The sequence below is a fragment of the Myotis nattereri genome, assembly GCF_964212035.1.
Source record: "Myotis nattereri genome assembly, chromosome: 4".
Lineage (NCBI taxonomy): Eukaryota > Metazoa > Chordata > Mammalia > Chiroptera > Vespertilionidae > Myotis > Myotis nattereri.
In genome coordinates, this window is record NC_138079.1 from 12,895,639 (window position 1) to 12,915,990 (window position 20,352).

Genomic DNA, 20,352 nt, shown 5'->3' on the forward strand with positions numbered 1-20,352 from the left:
TAATGATTGAGTTCCCTTCCCCCCTTCTCTAATCTATGCTGTTCATTTTTTTAGCATAAGTAAAAGATAATTACATTTTATTATTAAGAACAAATTAAAATTTTATTAATATGGCAAGAAAAGCTTGAAGAAAAGAGATTGTAAGAATTGTCACTCTGGCCCTAGCTGGTTTGGCTCAGGGAACAGAATGTCAGCTTGCGGACTAAAAAGTCCCGGGTTCATTTCCACTCAAGGGCACATGCCTGGGTTGCAGGCTCACTCCCCAGTAGGGGGTGTGCAGTTGATGATTCTTTCTCATCATTGATGTTTCTCTCTCCCCCTCTCCCGTCCTGTCTGAAATTAATAAAAATATGTGCATGAGGAGGCAGCCAATCGATGTTGAGTTTTCTTTCTCACCAATGTTTCTATCTCTTCCTCTCCCTTCTCTCTCTAAAAATTAATAAAAACATTTTAAAATTCTTATTATGAAATAATTAAGGATATTTTCTTATTTAACTATAATGTCATTATCACACCTTAGAGCAGTGATGGCGAACCTTTTGAGCGCGGCATGTCAGTATTTTGAAAAACCCTAACTTAATTCTGGTGCCGTGTCACATGTAGAAATTTTTTGATATTTGCAACCATAGTAAAACAAAGACATATTTTTGGTATTTATTTTATATATATAAATGCCATTTAACAAAGAAAAATCAACAAAAAAATGAGTTTGCGTGTCACCTCTGACACGCGTGTTGTAGGTTCGCCATCACTGCCTTAGAGAATCACCAGTACTTAATATTTCTTAGTAATCCAGTAAATTAAAAGTTTCTAGATTGTTAGTCCTTAAATGCCATTTTATAGTTGGCTTGTTTGAATGAGGATTCAGATAAGGTCTAGACCAGCCGTGGGCAAACTACGGCCCGTGGGCCAGATCCGGCCCGTTTGAAATGAATAAAACTATTGAAATAAAAGACCGTACCCTTTTATGTAATGATGTTTACTTTGAATTTATATTAGTTCACACAAACACTCCATCCATGCTTTTGTTCCGGCCCTCCGGTCTAGTTTAAGAACCCATTGTGGCCCTTGAGTCAAAAAGTTTGCCCACCCCTGGTCTAGACATTACTTTTGGTTATTAATCCTTTTGATCTAGAATATTCTTCCGCTCAGTCCCTTTTTTTGCCATTGATTTGTTGAAGAGACTTGGATCAGCTTTCCTATGAGTGCCTCATGCTCCCTGATAATGTCTGCTACTTTGTTTCTTTGTTTCCAAAGGCCTGATTAGATTCAGGTTCAATGTGTTTGGGACAAATCCTTCACTGGTTGTGTTTTGCCTAGTAATCCTATATAATAAAACGGTAATATGCAAATTGACCATCACTCCAACACACAAGATGGCTGCCCCCATGTGGACACAAGATGGCCATCAGGGGAGGGCAGTTGTGGGCGATCAGGCCAGCGGGGGAGGACAGAGGGGAGGGACCAGGCCAGCAGGGGAGGGCAGTTGGGGGGGACCAGGCCAGCAGGGGAGGGCAGTTGGGGGGGATCAGGCCAGCAGGTTAGGGTAGTTAAGGGCAATTGGGCTGGCAGGGGAGCAGTTAGGCATCGATCAGGCTGGCAGGGGAGTGGTTAGGGGGTGATCAGGCTGGCAGGCAGAAGTGGTTAGGGGCAATCAGGCCAGGCAGGCAGGTGAGCGGTTGGGAGCCAGCAGTCCTGGATTATGAGAGGGATGTCCGACTGCCCAGTGGGATCGGGCCTAAATGGGGCAGTCAGACATTTCTCAAGTTTTCCCAGATTGGAGAGGGTGCAGGCTGGGCTGAGGGACAACCCCCCCCCCCCCCCCCCCCCCGCATGAATTTCATGCACCAGGCTTCTAGTACAACATATCTGAAAATGGATGATGTCTGGTTCTCCACCTTTCCAATTGGTTCAGATGATAGCATCTTGAGGGGGTGGTATTTTAGTATCATACAAATATCTAGCATTTCATCAGCATTTCACCTAATGATTTCATTATCCCTTGATGATACTTGCCTGAAATAATTTGTCATTACAAAATGATTCTTTTCAAATTGTCATTTTTTACATTTATTGACTGGATTTTCTATAAAGAAGAACTTATCAGCTAGAGCTATTTAGTTAACCTGAACTTGTTTGTTCAGAAGCGGCAGGACAGATGTGCAGGTCTTTTCCTTTATTGGTTTTCGGGGTAAGGAATTGATGAGCCCACTATTTCCATTGGTGATAAAAGTGTTTTCTGTGATGTTGCTTTTTTTCCTTTTGTTTTTGATTTTGGCCTACCACTTTTTGAGTATAATGAACTCATGGATTTGTATATATTCAGCGTGTTTCCACCAGTTTGGGTCATTATTCTTTTTGATGCTCATATCTTCCCTTTTATTAGAAATTTAATCTGTACAGTTTTGGAGGTCAAAATTAATTATTAATTTATTTTTAATCATCACTCAAGGATATTTTCCCATTGATTTTAGAAAGAGTGGAAGAGAGAGGGAAAGACAGAAATATAGATGTGAGAGAAACACATCAATTGGTTGCCTCCTGCACGTAGCCCCTGGGCCTGGGCCTGGGCCTGGGCCAGGGAGGAGCCTGAAACCGAGGTACGTGCCCTTGCCTGGAATCGAACCCGGGACTTTTAGGTCCGCAGGCTGACGCTTTATGCACTGAGTCAAACCTGCCAAGGTGGTACTCATATCTTTTCATTGGCCCATGAGACCCTCTTCACAATGGTTCTCAGGTCCTTTTGCCATTAGTCTGTTAGACCTTGATTACTTTGTTGTTGTCTGGTTACAGAGAATGTCCCAAGAAATACATTTTTGGCCTCAGTTCTGGTATGTTCCAATACTTTAAAAATCCCTGGTTCCTTTCATTGGGAGATGGTACTAGGAGTGCTCATTGTTTTAATTTTGACGTTTTCATTGAGTTTTTTCTTCCCTTTTAGCATTTTGCCCTTACCACATTGGTCATTTCTCCCTTGTTGGTTTGGGATTTGAAGAACATGTGAGTATAATACTTTTGCAAACTTAGTTTTATTGATCTCCTCCCCAAATTTGATATTTGTTGAGTAATTAATAATGTTGTAGAGTTACTTCATTTCTCAATCTGCCTTGTAAAAAATAATAGTTATCCAACACCAGCTTGTTCTTCTCTTTAAAAACTGATAGTGAGTAGTGTAAGACACAGTAGGTTATCTTGCCAGCTAAGAAGATATGCTCTGAAATCCCATGGTGCACTGTGTTCCCTCCTGTTGGGTGGGCCAGTGGCATACTATGGGAAAATGTTTTTGCAGGCTGATTTATGATTCGTTTTAATGAACCTTGTACTCTTTTCTTCCTTTTCACCAGATGCCCCCTGGTGCATTTAGAAAAGTAACAATATGTCAATCGATTAAAAAATGATTAGTCGATCTTAGAATGGTGTGCTGTAGAGTTTTTTAAAGAATTTGCTTTAATTTTGACATTTTATCATTGTCGGAGGACAGATACATTTGGATGGACAGCTACTACTGTTTTGGGGGGCAGAAAGATTTAGTTTTTTAAGGAAGAGCTGACAGATCTGGATACTCTGTTCAGTTTGTGTATGTGAATCCTGAGAGAGCACATTTTGAAGGGTTTTGAAAGGCCAAAGAGATGTGTTTGCTTGTTTGTTTGTTTTTTAAGTTTATTTTTATTGTTGAAAGTATTACAGATGTCCCTTCCCCTTCCCCCCTTAACCCTTTCCATTCCTCCCCCATGGTTACCCCCCTTCCTCTAGGCCTTCACCTCACTATTGTCTATGTCCATGGGTTATGCATATATACATATAAGTTCTTTGGTTAATCTCCCCGCCTCCCCCCCCCCCCCCACCACCACCCGCCTTCCCTCTGAGATTTGTCAGTCTGTGCCATGCTTCTATATCTCTGGATCTATTTTGTTCATCAGTAGAGATGTGTTTCAATATTTGATACAGCTCTCCAAATTTTCAATAGTTGAATGCAAGAACTTGAAAAGTTAGGATAAATTCTTTGATAAATTTTGACTTTCCAAACTATCACCGCTTGCTATCTGGAACTCAGCAATAAAAGTAATGGGCAGTATTTGTCATTATTTAAAACTCTTGTTCTATATGTTGAGAATGAGACAGATTTGGAGAGCAGTCACTTCTAGTGGTAGGAAATGAGGTGGCTGGGATGCACTGGACAGGTGGACAGCTTGAGCTCAGCATTTAGCAAGTCTACTTCAGAATGGAGTAGAGTGCAGACTATTGCATTACAACTTTTTCCTTATTTTTGTAAAATTTAATTCACTCTATTTTATTTTGTCTGCTGGAATAAAGTTGCTCTAATTTTTTCCCCTCATCCTTTCATAGTATATAACATTCAGTGGGAGAATCTGGTTTAAAGATGTCATCCAAAGGGGATTTTATGGTTTTCTAGTTGTAAATTGCCTATTTCCAGTTCACTTACAGTCTATTTCAATTGTTTAATACATTGTTAAACTGGGGTGGAGGCCATGTGGTACAATTAAAGTTTATTTATTTTTTTCTTATTTCTAGGTCCAAGCATCTCATTTTGAAGGCCTAATCACAACTATAGTTGGGTATATACTTTTAGCAATAACACTGATAGTTTTTCATGTATCCTTTAATGAACCAACTTGGGTGTTTAATATATTCATACCAAAGAGATGTATGTTCCTGTTACTGACAAAGCTATTTCTCTCCCCTTGTCCTCTTAGTAAAAGTTACAGGCATTTGTATTGAGGATAAGGGCAGACAAAATGTGAAATAAGTTCATCTGCCAAATAATATTAAGTGTTGCCTAAATTATTATGAGTTTTATTGCACCTTGAAATGCTCAGTTTTTCCTTGACTAGATGCTATAGGGCTTGGCAACTCTTGTTAAATTTCATAGGTCTCGTCGTTTGCTGGGAGTCTGCTATATTGTTGTTAAGGTAATTCTTCTTATAAGTTAAAAGTGGAAATGATTTCTCCCCGTTTAGGTGATATTGATGACATTTATTTTTGCTTAAGGTCTCTTTGCTAGTGGTGGTAGAAATTGGAGTATTCCCTCTCATTTGTGGCTGGTGGCTGGATATCTGTTCCCTGGTGAGTTTATTATTCATTATCATACAAACTAATAATTTAAAGGCTCCAGAAAAGACATCTTTAGAATAGGTTTCTTTTAAAGGAAAGTCAGTATTTGATGATAATTTGCTTTTTTTCTGAGAATATATCAGTGTGGAGTCTTAATGTTGCTAATTTTTCCTGATTTTTTTGTTGAGACTTCATGCAGATTTCTGATGTCAGAGTATTTTGATTGGAACCTTTCTAATCAGTGAAGAATTTTCTTTTTTTTTTTTAATATATTTTATTGATTTTTTACAGGGAGGAAGGGAGAGGGATAGAGAGTTAGAATCGATGAGAGAGAAACATCGATCAGCTGCCTCCTGCTCACCTCCTACTGGGGATGTGCCCACAACCAAGGTACATGCCCTTGACCGGAATTGAACCTGGGACCTTTCAGTCTGCAGGCTGACGCTCTTTCCACTGAGCCAAACTGGTTAGGGCAAGAATTTTCTTAGTGGCTTTACTCTTCTAAATTTTATGATAATGCCAAGACATTATGTGCATAAAAAAAGCAATCTGAGAAGATGGTCTTTGTTACTACCATTTCATAAGTTCAACCCTAACCATTTGTTTTAACTAAGATGCTCATTTTTTATTATTATAATCTCTTCTTAAAATATTTATATTTTTTAATTTTTAGAGAGAGGAAGGGAGAGGGATAGAAAGATAGAAACATCGATGAGTGAGGAACATCATTGATTGGCTGCCTCCTGCACACTGCCTACTGGGGATTGAGCTTGCAACTTGGGCGCATGCCCTGACCACTGGGAATCGAACCATGACCTCCTGGTTCATGGGTCAACTACTGAGCCATACCAGCCGGGTGTTTATTACAATCTTTAATGGCTGTCGGTGATAATCAGTTTTTTCCTTTTCAAAAATACTTTATATTATATGTGGAAAAGCTACCTTTGATTCTGAGATAACATTTTCTCTCATACTTTTCTATTAAAATTTGTCATGAATGCAGATCTATAACCAAGAAAAGGTTTTATGTTAACCTAAAATGGTTCTTTTTACTTACTAATTGACTTATTAGTCTTGCTGATTATATTTAAAAATTTAAAGTGTCATACATCTTTGAAATAGTATTTAACCTTATATCATTTATATTTCTATGACACCATGAAATGGTATTAAGAGAACTATAGTCCTGGAACATCATAACCTATATGCATAGTGATTTTTATTCACTTCCTAGAAGATGGAGATACTAATTTGGCAAATGTAGGTGCTACAACTCTTACTTACCTGTTCTCTTTTGATTTAGGAAATGTTTGATGCTACTCTGAAAGATAGAGAACTGAGCTTTCAATCAGCTCCAGGCACTACCATGTTTCTGCACTGGCTAGTGGGAATGGTATACGTGTTCTACTTTGCTTCCTTCATTCTTTTACTGAGAGAGGTAAGGTCTACAGGGAGGTGCTGATGCTATATATCCATGAAAAGGACTTTTGTTTAGCCACAGTTGTGCCTCAAAGGTTATTATGATTTCCTAACTAAATAATTTTCTCTATTTTAATATAAAAGGAAGAAAGTGAAAGCAATTGCTTTAGACTGTTTTCAGTCATTTGCTTTAAAAATTGACGTTTTAGTATTTCTGTCTATAATTAGTTTTGAGTTTGAACGGTACGTAGACTGAGGGGAAAAAAATTAAATAAGAGCACTTATTTTACATGTAGCCATCTTCTAATACAAATCCTTGGACTTTTATATGATCTGTGCCTATCTTGGACTTCATTCAAGGAAATGTAATGCTGGAAATACCTAAAGGTTATGGTCTTGCAGGATTAAATATGTAAAATGGCCTTGAAGTAGGCACCTTAAGTGTAGAATTAGGGTGAGGGTCCTTTATTATTCCAGTTCACTTGCCAAATGGGTACCTTACTAATCCTATTTTTGGAATACAGTCTTTACAATTTGAAGACAATGGCAGTGGGGTCAGTATTTGATTAGTATACATCTCATGCTCCATCATTCTGGTGCAATAGGAAGTATAAAACTGATGCATGTACTTGCCACTGCATCCTTTCCCTCAGTATTACTGCATAGTCACTCTGTGTTAGTTTGCTATTTGCTGGTGTATTAATAAGTGAGAAACAAAGACATGATCCCCATTCTCCTTGATTTTGCATCCTGGGAAGGAATACAATCGTTGAACAAGTCAGCTTAGTCCGGTGATGGAGATGTGTACCACTGAAGGACCAGGCCAACTAATTCAGTGTTAATGGAATCCAAAAGCATGGAGGCTTAATGCTATTCTGGTACTTTGCTGTTTGAGTGTTTTGAGGAGTTAGGGAGAGGATTGGAGGCCAACATGTTCCCCTGAGTCATATAGTGTTAAGTTCAATAAATTCTTCTCAGGAAGGGTAAGACTGAAATTAGATCTTCTACTTAGGACATTTATAAATTACAACCTAATTCTTTCTTTTTTATAAAAATAATATTTTATTGATTTTTTACAGAGAGGAAGGGAGAGGGATAGAGAGTTAGAAACATCAATGAGAGAGAAACATTGATCAGCTGCCTCCTACACACCCCCTACTGGGGATGTGCCCGCAACCAAGGTACATGCCCTTGACCGGAATCGAACCTGGGACCCTTCTGTCCGCAGGCTGATGCTCTATCCACTGAGCCAAACCGGTTAGGGCACAACCTAATTCTTTCACCAGATCATACAATATAGTGACAATTTTCATTTTTTTAAAGATTTGATTTGAGAGAGAGGGATAGAGAGAAACATCAATTTATTGTTCCACTTATGCATTCATTGGTTGATTCTTGTATGTGCCCTGACCGGGGATTGAACCTGAAACTTGGTGTATTGGGGAGATGTTCTAACCAACTGAGCTACTTACTTAACCAGGGCCAACAATTTTCAAAACAATATTTCTCATTTAAGAGATCTAGATATGACAAACTGTCCATTAATACATTATTTATCATTAAGTGATTAAAAGCATCAAAGGATATCAGTCACAGGATAGTTTTCATAAAGATTCTGATTTAGGAACTTATTTTCCCAGGAAAGCCATATATGAATTTTCTGGGGCCCATTTTTTTCACAAACTTATTTTTCTGTTAATGTTTTAGCTCATATGCAGAGCCCTGAAGACATTAGTAAGTATTTATAGCATTTAAAATATATTTGTAGGTACTTCGACCTGGTGTCTTGTGGTTTCTAAGGAATTTGAACGATCCAGATTTTAATCCAGTACAAGAAATGATCCATTTGCCCATTTATAGGCATCTCCGAAGATTTATTTTGTCAGTGGTAAGTATACCTTTATATTGTTTTTGAAGTAAATTGTACTACCCTTTAGATTTTTGGTCAGAGGTACTAGTATAGTAGATTGAGTAACTTACGTTTAAGCCTGTGGAACTTAGTTGTTAAGTAGGAGTTTTATTGGTTACTTTGACAAAGTAAATAACATGTCTACTAAAACAAATGCCTTCTATTACTTTAGCAGTATAGTTGAATGCCAAATTATGAGTTTCTAAATTACAATTAATTTGCATTAAATCAATGGAGACTTATTTATAGCTTCTAAATTAAACTCAACAGAGGATCTCATAGTTTCTTCCCCACCTAGAAGAGAAAATTACCTAGTTAAATCTAAATTTTTCTAAAATAAAATTCTAATAATAATGTGCTCTTTGGAAACTTTTGTAGCCATTAATATGGGTCATGTCTTATAATGATTACAGGTGATTTATTATTCCAATCCTTCATTGTTAGGTTCCAGCTCTCCTTACATACCATGCAGTGATTATCCTTTGTGGCTCCTGTTTGAGCCCTTGTGTCCTAGAGAGAGAAGAGGAATAGCCATCTCAGGAATGCATTCTTTATACAGAATGATCTAAGTATAGTGCGTTGAGTGAGAACACTTTGGGCCCTGGGTGGAATAGACTTTGGCTGCATATTGGTTGAATATGTTCAGAAGTCAGCCTGTGTCTCACGGGAGTGGTTTGAAATGGTGTCATGCTCTTTTTCTTACTGCAGATTGTCTTTGGCTCCATTGTCCTTCTGATGCTTTGGCTTCCTATACGTATAATTAAGAGTCTGCTGCCTAATTTTCTGCCATACAATGTCATGCTCTACAGGTAAGTTTTTGAAATTCAGAAGCTTTTCTAATTTAGCTCTGTTGGGGATTTGATATTAAGAGTACATACATTTAAAACATATATTTCTTACCAGAGCATTACTAAGGTAATTACAAAGAGCCATTTTTCTGCACATGGAGTTTGCTTTTGTTCAGCATTTAAATGTTTGCTATATCTAAGGAGAGTGGGTTAGTAGCATTATCTTTGTATGAAAAGCACTTCATAAGGAATGTAGCCATAGTTGCACATTTAATTATGGATTAAAAATAGGATGTAAAGCTTATAGATGGAAAATCTTCAATTTATAAACTGAAGTCACCTGGAACCTAGTCTCTCATTCCTCCTACATTGTTTACATTACCCCTTCAGTCACCTAAAGCAGAAATCTGCCTGGCAAATTATTTCTTTCTCAGTTTTGCTTTTAATTACCCTTTAAATCTTGTCATTTCTAATTCTTTAAGATCTTATCTATTCCAACTCCATGTACCACTTACTACTTTAGTTTAGACCTTCCTCCTGTTCTCCATTTATAATCTACTAGAGGCCCAGTGCATGAATTCATGACCATTGAAAGGAAATTAATTAGAGGAAATATTTTAGAGACTGTGGAGGGACCGCGGGAGATTGGCTCCAGGGCATGTCTGGCCTGTCTCCCCAGTCCCGATTGGGCCAATCGGGGGGACTGAGGGAGGGCTCCAGGGTGTGTCTGCCCCAGTCCCGATCAGCCAGACCCCACTGGCAAGCTAACCTACCGGTTAGAGCGTCTACCTCTGGTGGTCAGTGTGTGTGTTATAGTGACTGGTTGAACAGTCGAACGAATGGTTGGACAAAGCATATTAGGCTTTTATTAATAGGATTCTTAACACCCCTCCTCCCTTCCTCTATAATCTACATGATAATATCCTGGTCAGGATGATGTAGGGGGGAGCCAAGGCATTCAAGAAGGTGTGTTCAGCCCTGGCTGGTATGGCTCGGTTGAGCTAGTCCTATGCACCCATTCAGTACTAAGGTCAGGGCATGTGATACTGAAGTCAGGGCTTATGCCTGGGATGCATACTCAATCCCCAGTAGGGGGCATGCAGGAGGCAGCTGATCAATGTTTCTCTCTCACATCAATGTTTTTCTCTCTTCCTCTCCCTTCCCCTCTCTCTCTCAAAAAAAAAAAAATCAATAAAAACATATTGTAAAAAATGTTGTGTTGAGTAATGAGTGATCAGTCATATAATCTGCAACTAATATAGCATGTGAGGTAAGGACTAAGACCTCACCATCAGATTTAACCACACGAAGGTCATTGGTAGCATTTGTAAGGAAGTTTTGTGGAGTTTGAGGGGAAGCCTTGCTGGCCTTGAGAAAGAATGGAGGAGAGGCAATAAAGACTAGAGTAGGTTCATTCAACTCTTTAAGGAGTCATCTCTTTAAATGTTTAATATGATATAGTTATAATGGAAAATAGAGCTCACATTATGATTATGGCTCTTTGTAATTACCTTAGTGATGCTCCGGTGAGTGAACTGTCCCTTGAGCTGCTTCTGCTTCAGGTTGTCTTGCCAGCGTTACTTGAACAGGGACACACACGGCAGTGGCTGAAGGGGCTTGTGCGAGCATGGACCGTTACTGCTGGATACTTGCTGTAAGTACAGGCAGATGACTCGTAGGCATATTATATATCGATTAATGACCTTTCTTAAAAAGTACGTTTCATGTCTCACTCAGGAAAAATTAGTTTTAAAAAGAGATAATTTAGTGATATCTGCAGGTATATATAATACTTCTAAAATTTTTTAATGACCAAATAATTTAAATCATTGTGCATTATTTTATGGAGCATGTATGCATATTCTTATTCTCTTATAGAAATTTGCTGCTGGCCCAGGTTCATTTAATACATAGGGTAAAAAAAATTTTTTTTAGTGCATTAAAAACAAATCAACATACCCTTATTTTAAAAGTCTTAACCTGATGTGAGCTCTTCTCAGATTTAGGTTTTTGGTCATTTATTTAGTCAGCATTGTTGCATTTATTTTGTTAAAGCTTTATATGTTATGTACTTATTTAAAAGTTGAATCTTTGTGATTGAAACCATTTTTTTTTTTTCCAGAAAATATATGGCATTCTATTGATACCTTAATGTGGCATATGTATTTGGCTATATGTGATCATTTATCTTTTTCTAACTGCCCTGTGCTTTGCCTTGAGCCGCCTCCTCCTAACTCATTTTTGCCTTAAATAATCTGGATTGGAGGTTTTAGTTGAGAATACATGTCATGACACAGACAGTAGCCATCTATAGAGAGGAAAAGAAGTTGTTCTTTTCCTTAAGATGTTCACATAGAGTATCTTGTGTATTGTACTTTTATTTTTTCCCCAGTTACTGATTTCTTCTCAGATACTGGCTGAAGAAAACAAAATAAATTTAATTTATGGGATATTCTGTATACTAATTAACATGAAATTTGGAAAGGTTTAATTTAAAGTGGGCACCAACATTTAGACCAAATTGAGGTGATAGTACTGTGTACAGATTCTGCTTGTACATTTTCTACCCTAGATAATAATTAGTATTAAGAAAGTAAATCTCGTGTCTGCTATTTACTCTGATCCTGAAGTGAGAATTGTTACTGATGTAATTTTTCCATAGGGATCTTCATTCTTATTTATTGGGAGACCAGGAAGAAAATGAGAACAGTGCAAACCAACAAGTTAACAATAACCAGCATGCTCGAAATAACAACGCTATTCCTGTGGTGGGTGAAGGCCTGCATGCAGCCCACCAAGCCATACTCCAGCAGGGAGGGCCTGTTGGCTTTCAGCCTTATCGCCGGCCTTTAAATTTTCCACTCAGGGTAGGTACTGTACAGATTTAACCAAAAGTCAAGGTTTTTTCAAATTTCTATTGAGAAATTTTGGTGCTGTTGTTGATATTAGCATGTGGTTATTTACACATGTGTGTCCTGATAAGAACTCATGCTTTAGTCCATTCATTATGTAACATGTTAATGTCAGGTAGGTTTATCAAATTTTAGAGATGGGTATAGAATTGGGATTCCATGTGCTCTTGCTTCATGCTGTTTGAAAGTAATTAAGTAAAAGACTCTAGAGCAAATAAGAAATTAACATTATTGATACATTTCAACTATGTATCAGGAACTAAAATGGATAGTTTAATATTTTTCTCCCATTTAATTCTAGCCCATATACTTAAAGGCCTGAGTTTACATTTGATGAAACTGAAGACCAGATTAGTTAAGGAAGAGACATTTGGTCTGAGTGAGATATTTCCCCAAAGTCACCCAAAGTGTCCTTGACAAGGGTTACCAGTGTTGTTAAATCCTATGATCAGGGTCTTGGTCCTAATCTCACTTGCTATATTAGTAGCATGTTACATCATTGGTCACTCCTTGTTGGAGTGACCAGGAATAAAAGTACTTTCACAAAGAACTTTTTGGGAAGGTGTTCAGGAATCTTTATTGAAGTGATGCCTGAACTAAGTCTTCAAAGCTAGGAGGCCAGGCACAGTGAAAGATGGAAAGGAGGAAGGGCATTCTGGGCAGGTGTCAGGACAAGAGGCAGGTGAGACTTGATAGGTTTGAAACTCCAGGAAATTATATGTATCAAGAAGATGGGGTGTATGTAGGCAAGTCATGAGAGATGAGGGGAAGCCCAGAGAGATGAAGGGAAGCCTGGAGAGATTGAGGGGATGAAGCTGGGAGAGATGAGGCTCTTGGAATGACAAAAAGTACTTTCTGGCCTAGATCAGAGAGATATATTAATGGGTTTCTCAAGCAGTGAAAGCTGACTAAGCCTTACAGTGTCCTCTTGGGAGTGTTCTTACCTGTGTGTTTCAGTCTTCCCACCCGAGCTCTGCCAGCTGGGCTGGGGAAGGCTTGTGCCCAGTCTGGTAGAAGGCAAGCAGCAGTCATTACCTTTCTGCCCAGGGAGTCATGTGCCATCTTTATCATCTCAGTACAGGAGCCAGTAGCTGCACATAGCTATTTACATTTAAATTTAATTAAAAGTGAATACAGTTTGTAAAAATGTGGGATGATAGTTTTGTTAATTATCTCAATGATGGAAATTCCCTCACAATGTAATGTATCAAATCATATGGTACACTTTAAATATATTATAATTTCTTAATAAAACATGTTTTTATTGATTTCAGAGATGTGGGGGGAGGGGGGGAGAGAGAGAGACATCAATAATGAGAGAGAATCATTGATTGGCTGCCTCCTGCACACCTCACACTGGGGATGGAGGCTGCGATTTGGCATGTGCCCTGACCGGGAATTGAACTGGGACCTCCTGGTTCATAGGTCAGTGCTCAACCATTGAGCAGTGCTGGCTGGGGAATATATTACAATTTTATTTGTCCATTATACCACCATAAAGCTGAAAAAAAGAAAAAAAATACTTTTTTTTGGTAGGCAACACACACACACACAGTAAATATAATTTAAAATTCTATTACTCGTGCAAATTGACCCCATGTTAGGTGCTCAGTGGCTACAGGTGCCAGTGGCTCCTTTGTTGGGCAGCACAGTACTGTTAGAAGCTTTCCCTTCATAAATAGTTGTTTTTGAGAATTTGATTTTTAAAAAGTGAATATTTTTACTTTTAATTAATTGTGAGGGAAAATTTAAGTTGATTATATTTTTTATGCTCTCCAATAAAAAAATATATTTACCTGTTACTTGCTGATATAGCTGATTATGTGAAAATGGACATTTATTTTCCTTTTGGCTGAAATTATAGGTAATTTTATTTAAAATTAAAATTTTCTTTTTGTTAAACGGGAGGAACCCTGGAAATACCAATTCAGACCACTTCTTTTTTTTTTTTTTTTTGGATTATGAAATATATTCAATTTTGCTTCTGATTTTTTTAAGAACTAAAAAGCAAAGATGATTCTGTCTTCAGAACCCTGGCCCTGATTATCAACATGTTAGTGAAACTAGATAACAGGGCTGAGGGCTGGGCCACACACAGGGCTGGATGCCTTTGGGGGAACGACACCTGGACCTTGGATTGGCCAGGTGGAGGGTGCCCAGAAGGGTCAAAGGCTCCCAAAGCAATGATATGGAACTAAATCACCGTAGGTGATCCCTGGCCTTTCAGGCATACCCCACATGGGGATCTTCTTGGCCCAAGACTAGACCAGGACTGGGGACTGGACTACTAGTGGAGACAGACCAATGACAAAGCCCCTCAGGAGTGCTGGCAAGAAACTGGTCTGGGGTGAATCGGGCGTTGCAGACCACTTCTTTTTATTGGAGGAATTGTGTTGATTCTTTGAAGGGTGTCATAAAATGCATGTAGCTCATATGAACCATTTATGCACTCTCATGTTTTGCCTTGCAGATATTTTTGTTGATTGTCTTCATGTGCATAACCTTACTGATTGCCAGCCTCATCTGCCTTACTCTTCCAGGTATGAACTTATCCTAGCTCTCTACTAATTTTATTTGTCCACTTGAAAAGGTGCTGTGTTTTAAAGGGGTATATCTTGCTGAGATGTGACCATTCATCAGATATAAAATTGAAATAGTTTTCCCTTCATTTCTGATTGAATATGGGATATTGATCTATTTAGGGTTCTCCATCTTATCAGACTCCTTTGTATTGGAGCACAGTGGTACAAAGTCAGGATATAATTTGTGATTCATTTTTGGAGGTCAAGTACGTGTAGCCACTCGGTTTTCATGGACTTGTCTTATTACTGTGGGTTTTCAAAAAGTCAGCTGTGTGACTTAAGTCATTTTTTTCAAGCCTTTTGCTGTTAATTACGTTTACTCTCATTATGTAGTTATCTTTTCAGTCCACTGCATGCTCTTGATAGAGACCTTTATGAAGCCAGACTGTTAACTTTTTTATCGTCTGGTATTCACAAATACTCAACTTTAAATTTCAGTTAAAAAAAATTTCTTAATCTTATAAGAAGCTGTGGATGCATATAAATAGTTTGTCATCTTCTCTGGAAGTCAAGGGTATATGGGGTGGGGCCCCAAATCTAGTGACAGAAAGTGGCAGGAACACTTGCTGTCCCCACCCTCCCAGTTAGTGTTTATAGAGAACCAGAAAATTCCAGATTGTACTGATATTGTGTTAGCCACTTAAATAATCATTAAGTGGAAGATAATGTTGAGCTCTTGTAAAGCATATACATGTGTACTGAGTTAGTATCTTTTTTAAAAAATATATTTTATTGATTTTTTTTACAGAGAGGAAAGGAGAGGGATAGAGAGTTAGAAACATTGACGAGAGAGAAACATTGATCAGCTGCCTCCTGCACACTCCCCACTGGGGATGTGCCCGCAACCAAGGTACATGCCCTTGACTGGAATCGAACCTGGGACCCTTGAGTCCGAGGGCCGACGCTCCATCCACTAAGCCAAACCGGTTAGGGCCTGAGTTAGTATCTTGATTATAACACTAACTCAGTATAATTTTGTAAATCAAATTTGTGTTAGTAAGTACTTGAGTTTTCCCATGAGTGCTAAGGCCATGAAGGAGCAACTAGAAAATTTTACTTACACACACACACACACACACACACTCTCTCTCTCTCTCTCTCTTTCTCTCTCATCTGTAGGAATTGTGATTTACCTTAAACTGGTAAAAATAAAGATTTTTCCTTTTCTTTTTTTTAAAAATTATATTTTATTGACTTTTTACAGAGAGGAAGGGAGAGAGACAGAGAGTTAGAAACATCGATGAGAGAGAAACATCGATCAGCTGCCTCCTGCACACCCCCTACTGGGGATGTGCCCGCAACCAAGGTACATGCCCTTGACTGGAATTGAACCTGGGACCTTTCAGTCCGCAGGCTGATGCTCCATCCACTGAGCCAAACCGGTTAGGACCGTTTTCTTTTTATGTATTTATTTTTTAATCCTCACCCAAGGATATTTTCCACCGATTTTTAGAGAGAGATGAGAGAGGGAAAGACAGAAATATCGATGTGAGAGAAACACATTAATTGATTGCCTCTTGCATGAGCCCGACTAGGGCCCTGGCCAGGGAGGAGCCTGCAACCTATGTACCTGCTCTTGACTGGAATAAAACCCACAGGCCGACGCTCTATCCACTGAGCCAAACTGTCTAGGGCGAGATTTTTCTTTTTTTACTGTTTCTGCATAATAATTTTCCACCTTTAGAACTTTGCTCTTTAAGCTCACTACTCATCACAGTTGTTAAAATGACAAAGTTTAACTAATTATTGGGTGTAATGTAAACATAATGCTGAGAAAACTTAGTTTTTGAACTTTGAACGATTTACATTTATCATTTTTATGCTTCATTTTCACATTTTTTATCAGAGATATTAAGAAAAAGTTAGCAAGAGGGAAACCTAGTTTTAGTACTTGAATTTGGCAATAAAAGTACTTTTAATTTCATTAAAGATTGTTAACAAAATATTTCCCTGTTAATCCAGTCCCGTCATCTAGTGGAAAAAATGCAGTTTTGTTTAATCGTAGAAATGCTTAGTGTCATAGTACACATTTAAGGTGGTGAGGATGCTATTTCCCCCATAGATTACTTTTCTGTAGCTGCAATTTAATTGATGGTAACTACAACCTAAAACCTAACCCTGTCCTCTCAAAAACACTTGCTCAGGAGTTTATGAAGCATGGAATAGAAAGTGGCCTTTATATTTTTAAAAAACAAAATGAAAATAACCCTGTAGTAGAAATATATATATAGACATTTTTATAGAATTATCAATGATTATTATATCTTTAAGTTAACATGCAAATGTGTTCATGTTATGTAACATTTATAGGTATTTGTCTTTAAAAATGAAATTATCTTTCACCCAAACCATTTGTAAGGCTGCAAAGAAGTGTGTTTATCAGCATTATGTCCTGTAAGACTTGACAGTTGAGCTGGTTTAGTTTGATTGGAAACTGCGGTTTCAGTGGTCAAGAGATGTAGACATGAGTTCAAATTCAGCCTCTACCCTTATGTGAGCTTGGTTGGGCAAGCTTCTATTGCTGAGCCTAGTTCCTTAGTCTTCAGAATGGAAGTAGTAGCTATGTTGAGGGATTGTAAGAAGGATTAATGATAGTACATGGAAATTGCTCAAGACAACCACTAGCTCCTTTTAGAATTCAAAAATAACAGATAGCCAAAACCGGTTTGGCTCAGTGGATAGAGCGTCGGCCTGCGGACTGAAGGGTCCCGGGTTCGGTTCCGGTCAGGGGCATGTGCCTGGGTTGCGGGCATATCCCCAGTGGGGGGTGTGCGGGAGGCAGCTGATCAATGTTTCTCTCTCATCGATGTTTCTGACTCTCTATCTCTCTCCCTTCCTCTCTGTAAAAAATCAATAAAATATATTTAAAAAAAAATAAAAAAAAATAACAGATAGTTTTACATTAAGGAGAAATCAGTTTATAGAAAAATGCATTGTAAATTTGGGTCTTGCTGTTCTCTCTAGCCTTATTAAGAAGTAACAATGTAAAGAACATTACTAAATAAATGATCTTGCTTGAGAGTTAGGTTTATTTTGTGAGTACATTGTAGAATTTATTTATGATAACTGTATCTGAGGCTATTCCTTAGACCAGCGGTCCCCAACCGGTGGTCCGTGAAGTCTTGAAAGGTTGGCGACCGGTGCCTAATACAACTTTCAAATCTGTTTCCTAAGTTCCCAGTATATTTAGATCCTAATTTTTCCCAAGAAAATTAAGATGACATTCTTTGGTTATTATGTTTCAAATGTTATTGTGCCCACTTACTAAAATAAACTTAGTTTTCTGTCTAGACAGTCATTTGAAATAAAATTGTTCTAAATTATTTGTAATGCTTCTAAATATTAAAAGTATTGACAGCACAAGTAATAGAAAATAAATTCTCTAACTTTTGTCTTAAGTGCATAATGATTTCATTTTGTGATAAAAACAGTGAAAACAACAACCCCCTTAAGCTTTTTCAGTCCCGAAAGCACAAGTAATTGGCATGGCAAGTCAGAATGCATGTCACAGGAGAGGTCGTCTCCGTGATTAGCTGTGTCTTGGTTGTGTTTTAATCAGATCATTGTGTTCTTCAGATGTGAGGTTTTTTGTTTTGTTTGTTTGCTTTTAATGAGGACAGTAATATAACAAAACGTATTATCTTTTGACTAATTACTTAAAATGATTGAAAATACCAATAAAATACATTAACATTAAGATGGTAGTTCTCTTTTTGTAGCCAATGTCTTATTTATCAGCCTTTCTATTTTCAGTATTTGCCGGCCGCTGGTTAATGTCGTTTTGGACAGGGTCTGCCAAAATCCATGAGCTTTACACAGCTGCTTGTGGTCTCTATGTTTGCTGGCTGACCATAAGGGCAGTGACCGTGCTGGTGGCCTGGATGCCCCAAGGACGAAGAGTGATCTTCCAGAAGGTTAAAGAGTGGTCCCTTATGGTAGGTTTTTCTAATAAAGACTGATCTAATAGGAATAATGGATATTTTTCACTTATTTTAAAAATTTCTTTTCACCTTTGTTTCTTCATTATCCTGATAGCATCAAGAGAGTTATTTTTTGAATTAAAAGGGATAGTCCTTTTAAGATAGTAGCTTTCTAGTTCATTCTAAGAACCACAGCCAAATGTATTTGAGAGGTAAAAGAAAATCATGTTATTAAGTGATCCAGTAAGGCTCTTGAGTAAATAATAGAATTAGAAAGTTTAATTTGGAGATTGATTATTTTTTAAGGAAAAAGGTATTCTGTAGAATTTGAAATAAATCTGAGTAGAAATTTTCTTTAATCGTATTTTTTTCTAAAATTTGATTTTTTTGATCTATTTGAATATGTAAAGTCTTGACTTCAGGATTGAGTCAGTTTTTCAGATAAATTCATTTCCTTTACACAATATATGGCTAATTCAAGAATGTCTTGGCCAATGTGAAAATGTAGTAAATAATGGAAATTTTTCCTCTCAATAAAGAACTTAATTGCCACAAAGATGGGGGAAAATGTCACTGTAAGATAATGGTCCAAGTATGGCAATTTATTGATTGTAATGTTGGCCATGCCTGGTATAATATGTTTAGGTAACTGCTTATGCCTTTTCATTTGTATAACCAACTCTTGTTTTGATCTGATTTATATTTTGGTTTCAGTGAAAGTTTAATACCCATTGAATATTAATGTTGAAAGAAAAGAATAAGAGATTCATTATATATTATGAGTGAAGGGATTTAATTGCTATTTAATCCATAAGATAATGAGACACTTAACTATATTTACTAGTAAAATATAAAAACCACCTAATTCTAGTTTTCATTTGATATTCTTTTAAATCATTAATTTGCCATTTAAAGGAGCAAGTACTGCATCTTTAAGCACACCATATTACCACTGTACTCACAGAGGCTGTCTTAAGAAAAGGGAGGTCATCAGACATTAATGCCACTTTTTAAAGACTGATTCCTTTGTCAGGATTTCATAGTGGCTCTTTCATCCTATCTCTTCTTTTCTCTTTGTGTATACTTTTTTTTTTTTCATTTTACCACTTTGTCCAAATTCTAGAGCTGCGTTGTCTAATATAGTAGCCATGTGGCTAATGGCTACTGTACTGGACAATACAGATGTAGGACATTTCTATTATAGTAAGTTCTATTGGACCACACTGTTGCAGATGGAGCCACTTTGATCTGCTTGATTAATTACTTTAATTAGGACTATGCCGAGCCCTTTTCCTATACCAATCCACCTCAGGAGTCATAGGTCAGCTTGTGGGTGGGTTACCATTGGATCAGAGGCCTGGAGCAATCAGTAGTTTTTCTTAGACAAACAAAAGCCTACTACTAAGAATGAGATGGAGGAAAAACAGCACAGCCACCTAGTTAATATCCTCCTGTATAATAAAAGCCTAATATATTAAGTGTCCGGTCGTCTGTTCAACCAATCAAAGCGTAATATGCTAATGATATGCTAAGGCCGCTCAGCTGCTCGCTATGGTGTGCACTGACCGCCAGGGGGCAGACAGTCGACCAATCAACCAGTTTCTATGACATGCACTGACAACCAGTGGGCAGATGCTCCGACAGGTAGGTTAGCTTGCTGCTGGGGCCTGGCCAATCAGGACTGAGTGAGATGAGCTGGATACGCCCTGGAGCCCTCCCGCAGTCCCTCCCCAGCCCAGATCGTGCACT

At 37.9% G+C, this 20,352-nt stretch overlaps 1 protein-coding gene across 1 annotated transcript in view; it reads left to right on the top strand.

Annotated features, from left to right (window-relative positions):
• The window catches only part of MARCHF6 (membrane associated ring-CH-type finger 6), a 71,204-nt gene that overhangs the window by 40,707 nt on the left and 10,145 nt on the right, over positions 1 to 20,352 (top strand). The window contains exons 11-21 of the mRNA XM_081088710.1: positions 2,942 to 3,000; positions 4,534 to 4,614; positions 4,863 to 4,931; positions 5,011 to 5,085; positions 6,377 to 6,511; positions 8,261 to 8,380; positions 9,110 to 9,210; positions 10,706 to 10,843; positions 11,852 to 12,056; positions 14,572 to 14,641; positions 18,437 to 18,618. Of these exons, the coding sequence (XP_080944836.1) occupies positions 2,942 to 3,000; positions 4,534 to 4,614; positions 4,863 to 4,931; positions 5,011 to 5,085; positions 6,377 to 6,511; positions 8,261 to 8,380; positions 9,110 to 9,210; positions 10,706 to 10,843; positions 11,852 to 12,056; positions 14,572 to 14,641; positions 18,437 to 18,618 (1,235 nt within the window). The remainder of the gene's footprint in view (positions 1 to 2,941; positions 3,001 to 4,533; positions 4,615 to 4,862; positions 4,932 to 5,010; positions 5,086 to 6,376; positions 6,512 to 8,260; positions 8,381 to 9,109; positions 9,211 to 10,705; positions 10,844 to 11,851; positions 12,057 to 14,571; positions 14,642 to 18,436; positions 18,619 to 20,352) is intronic.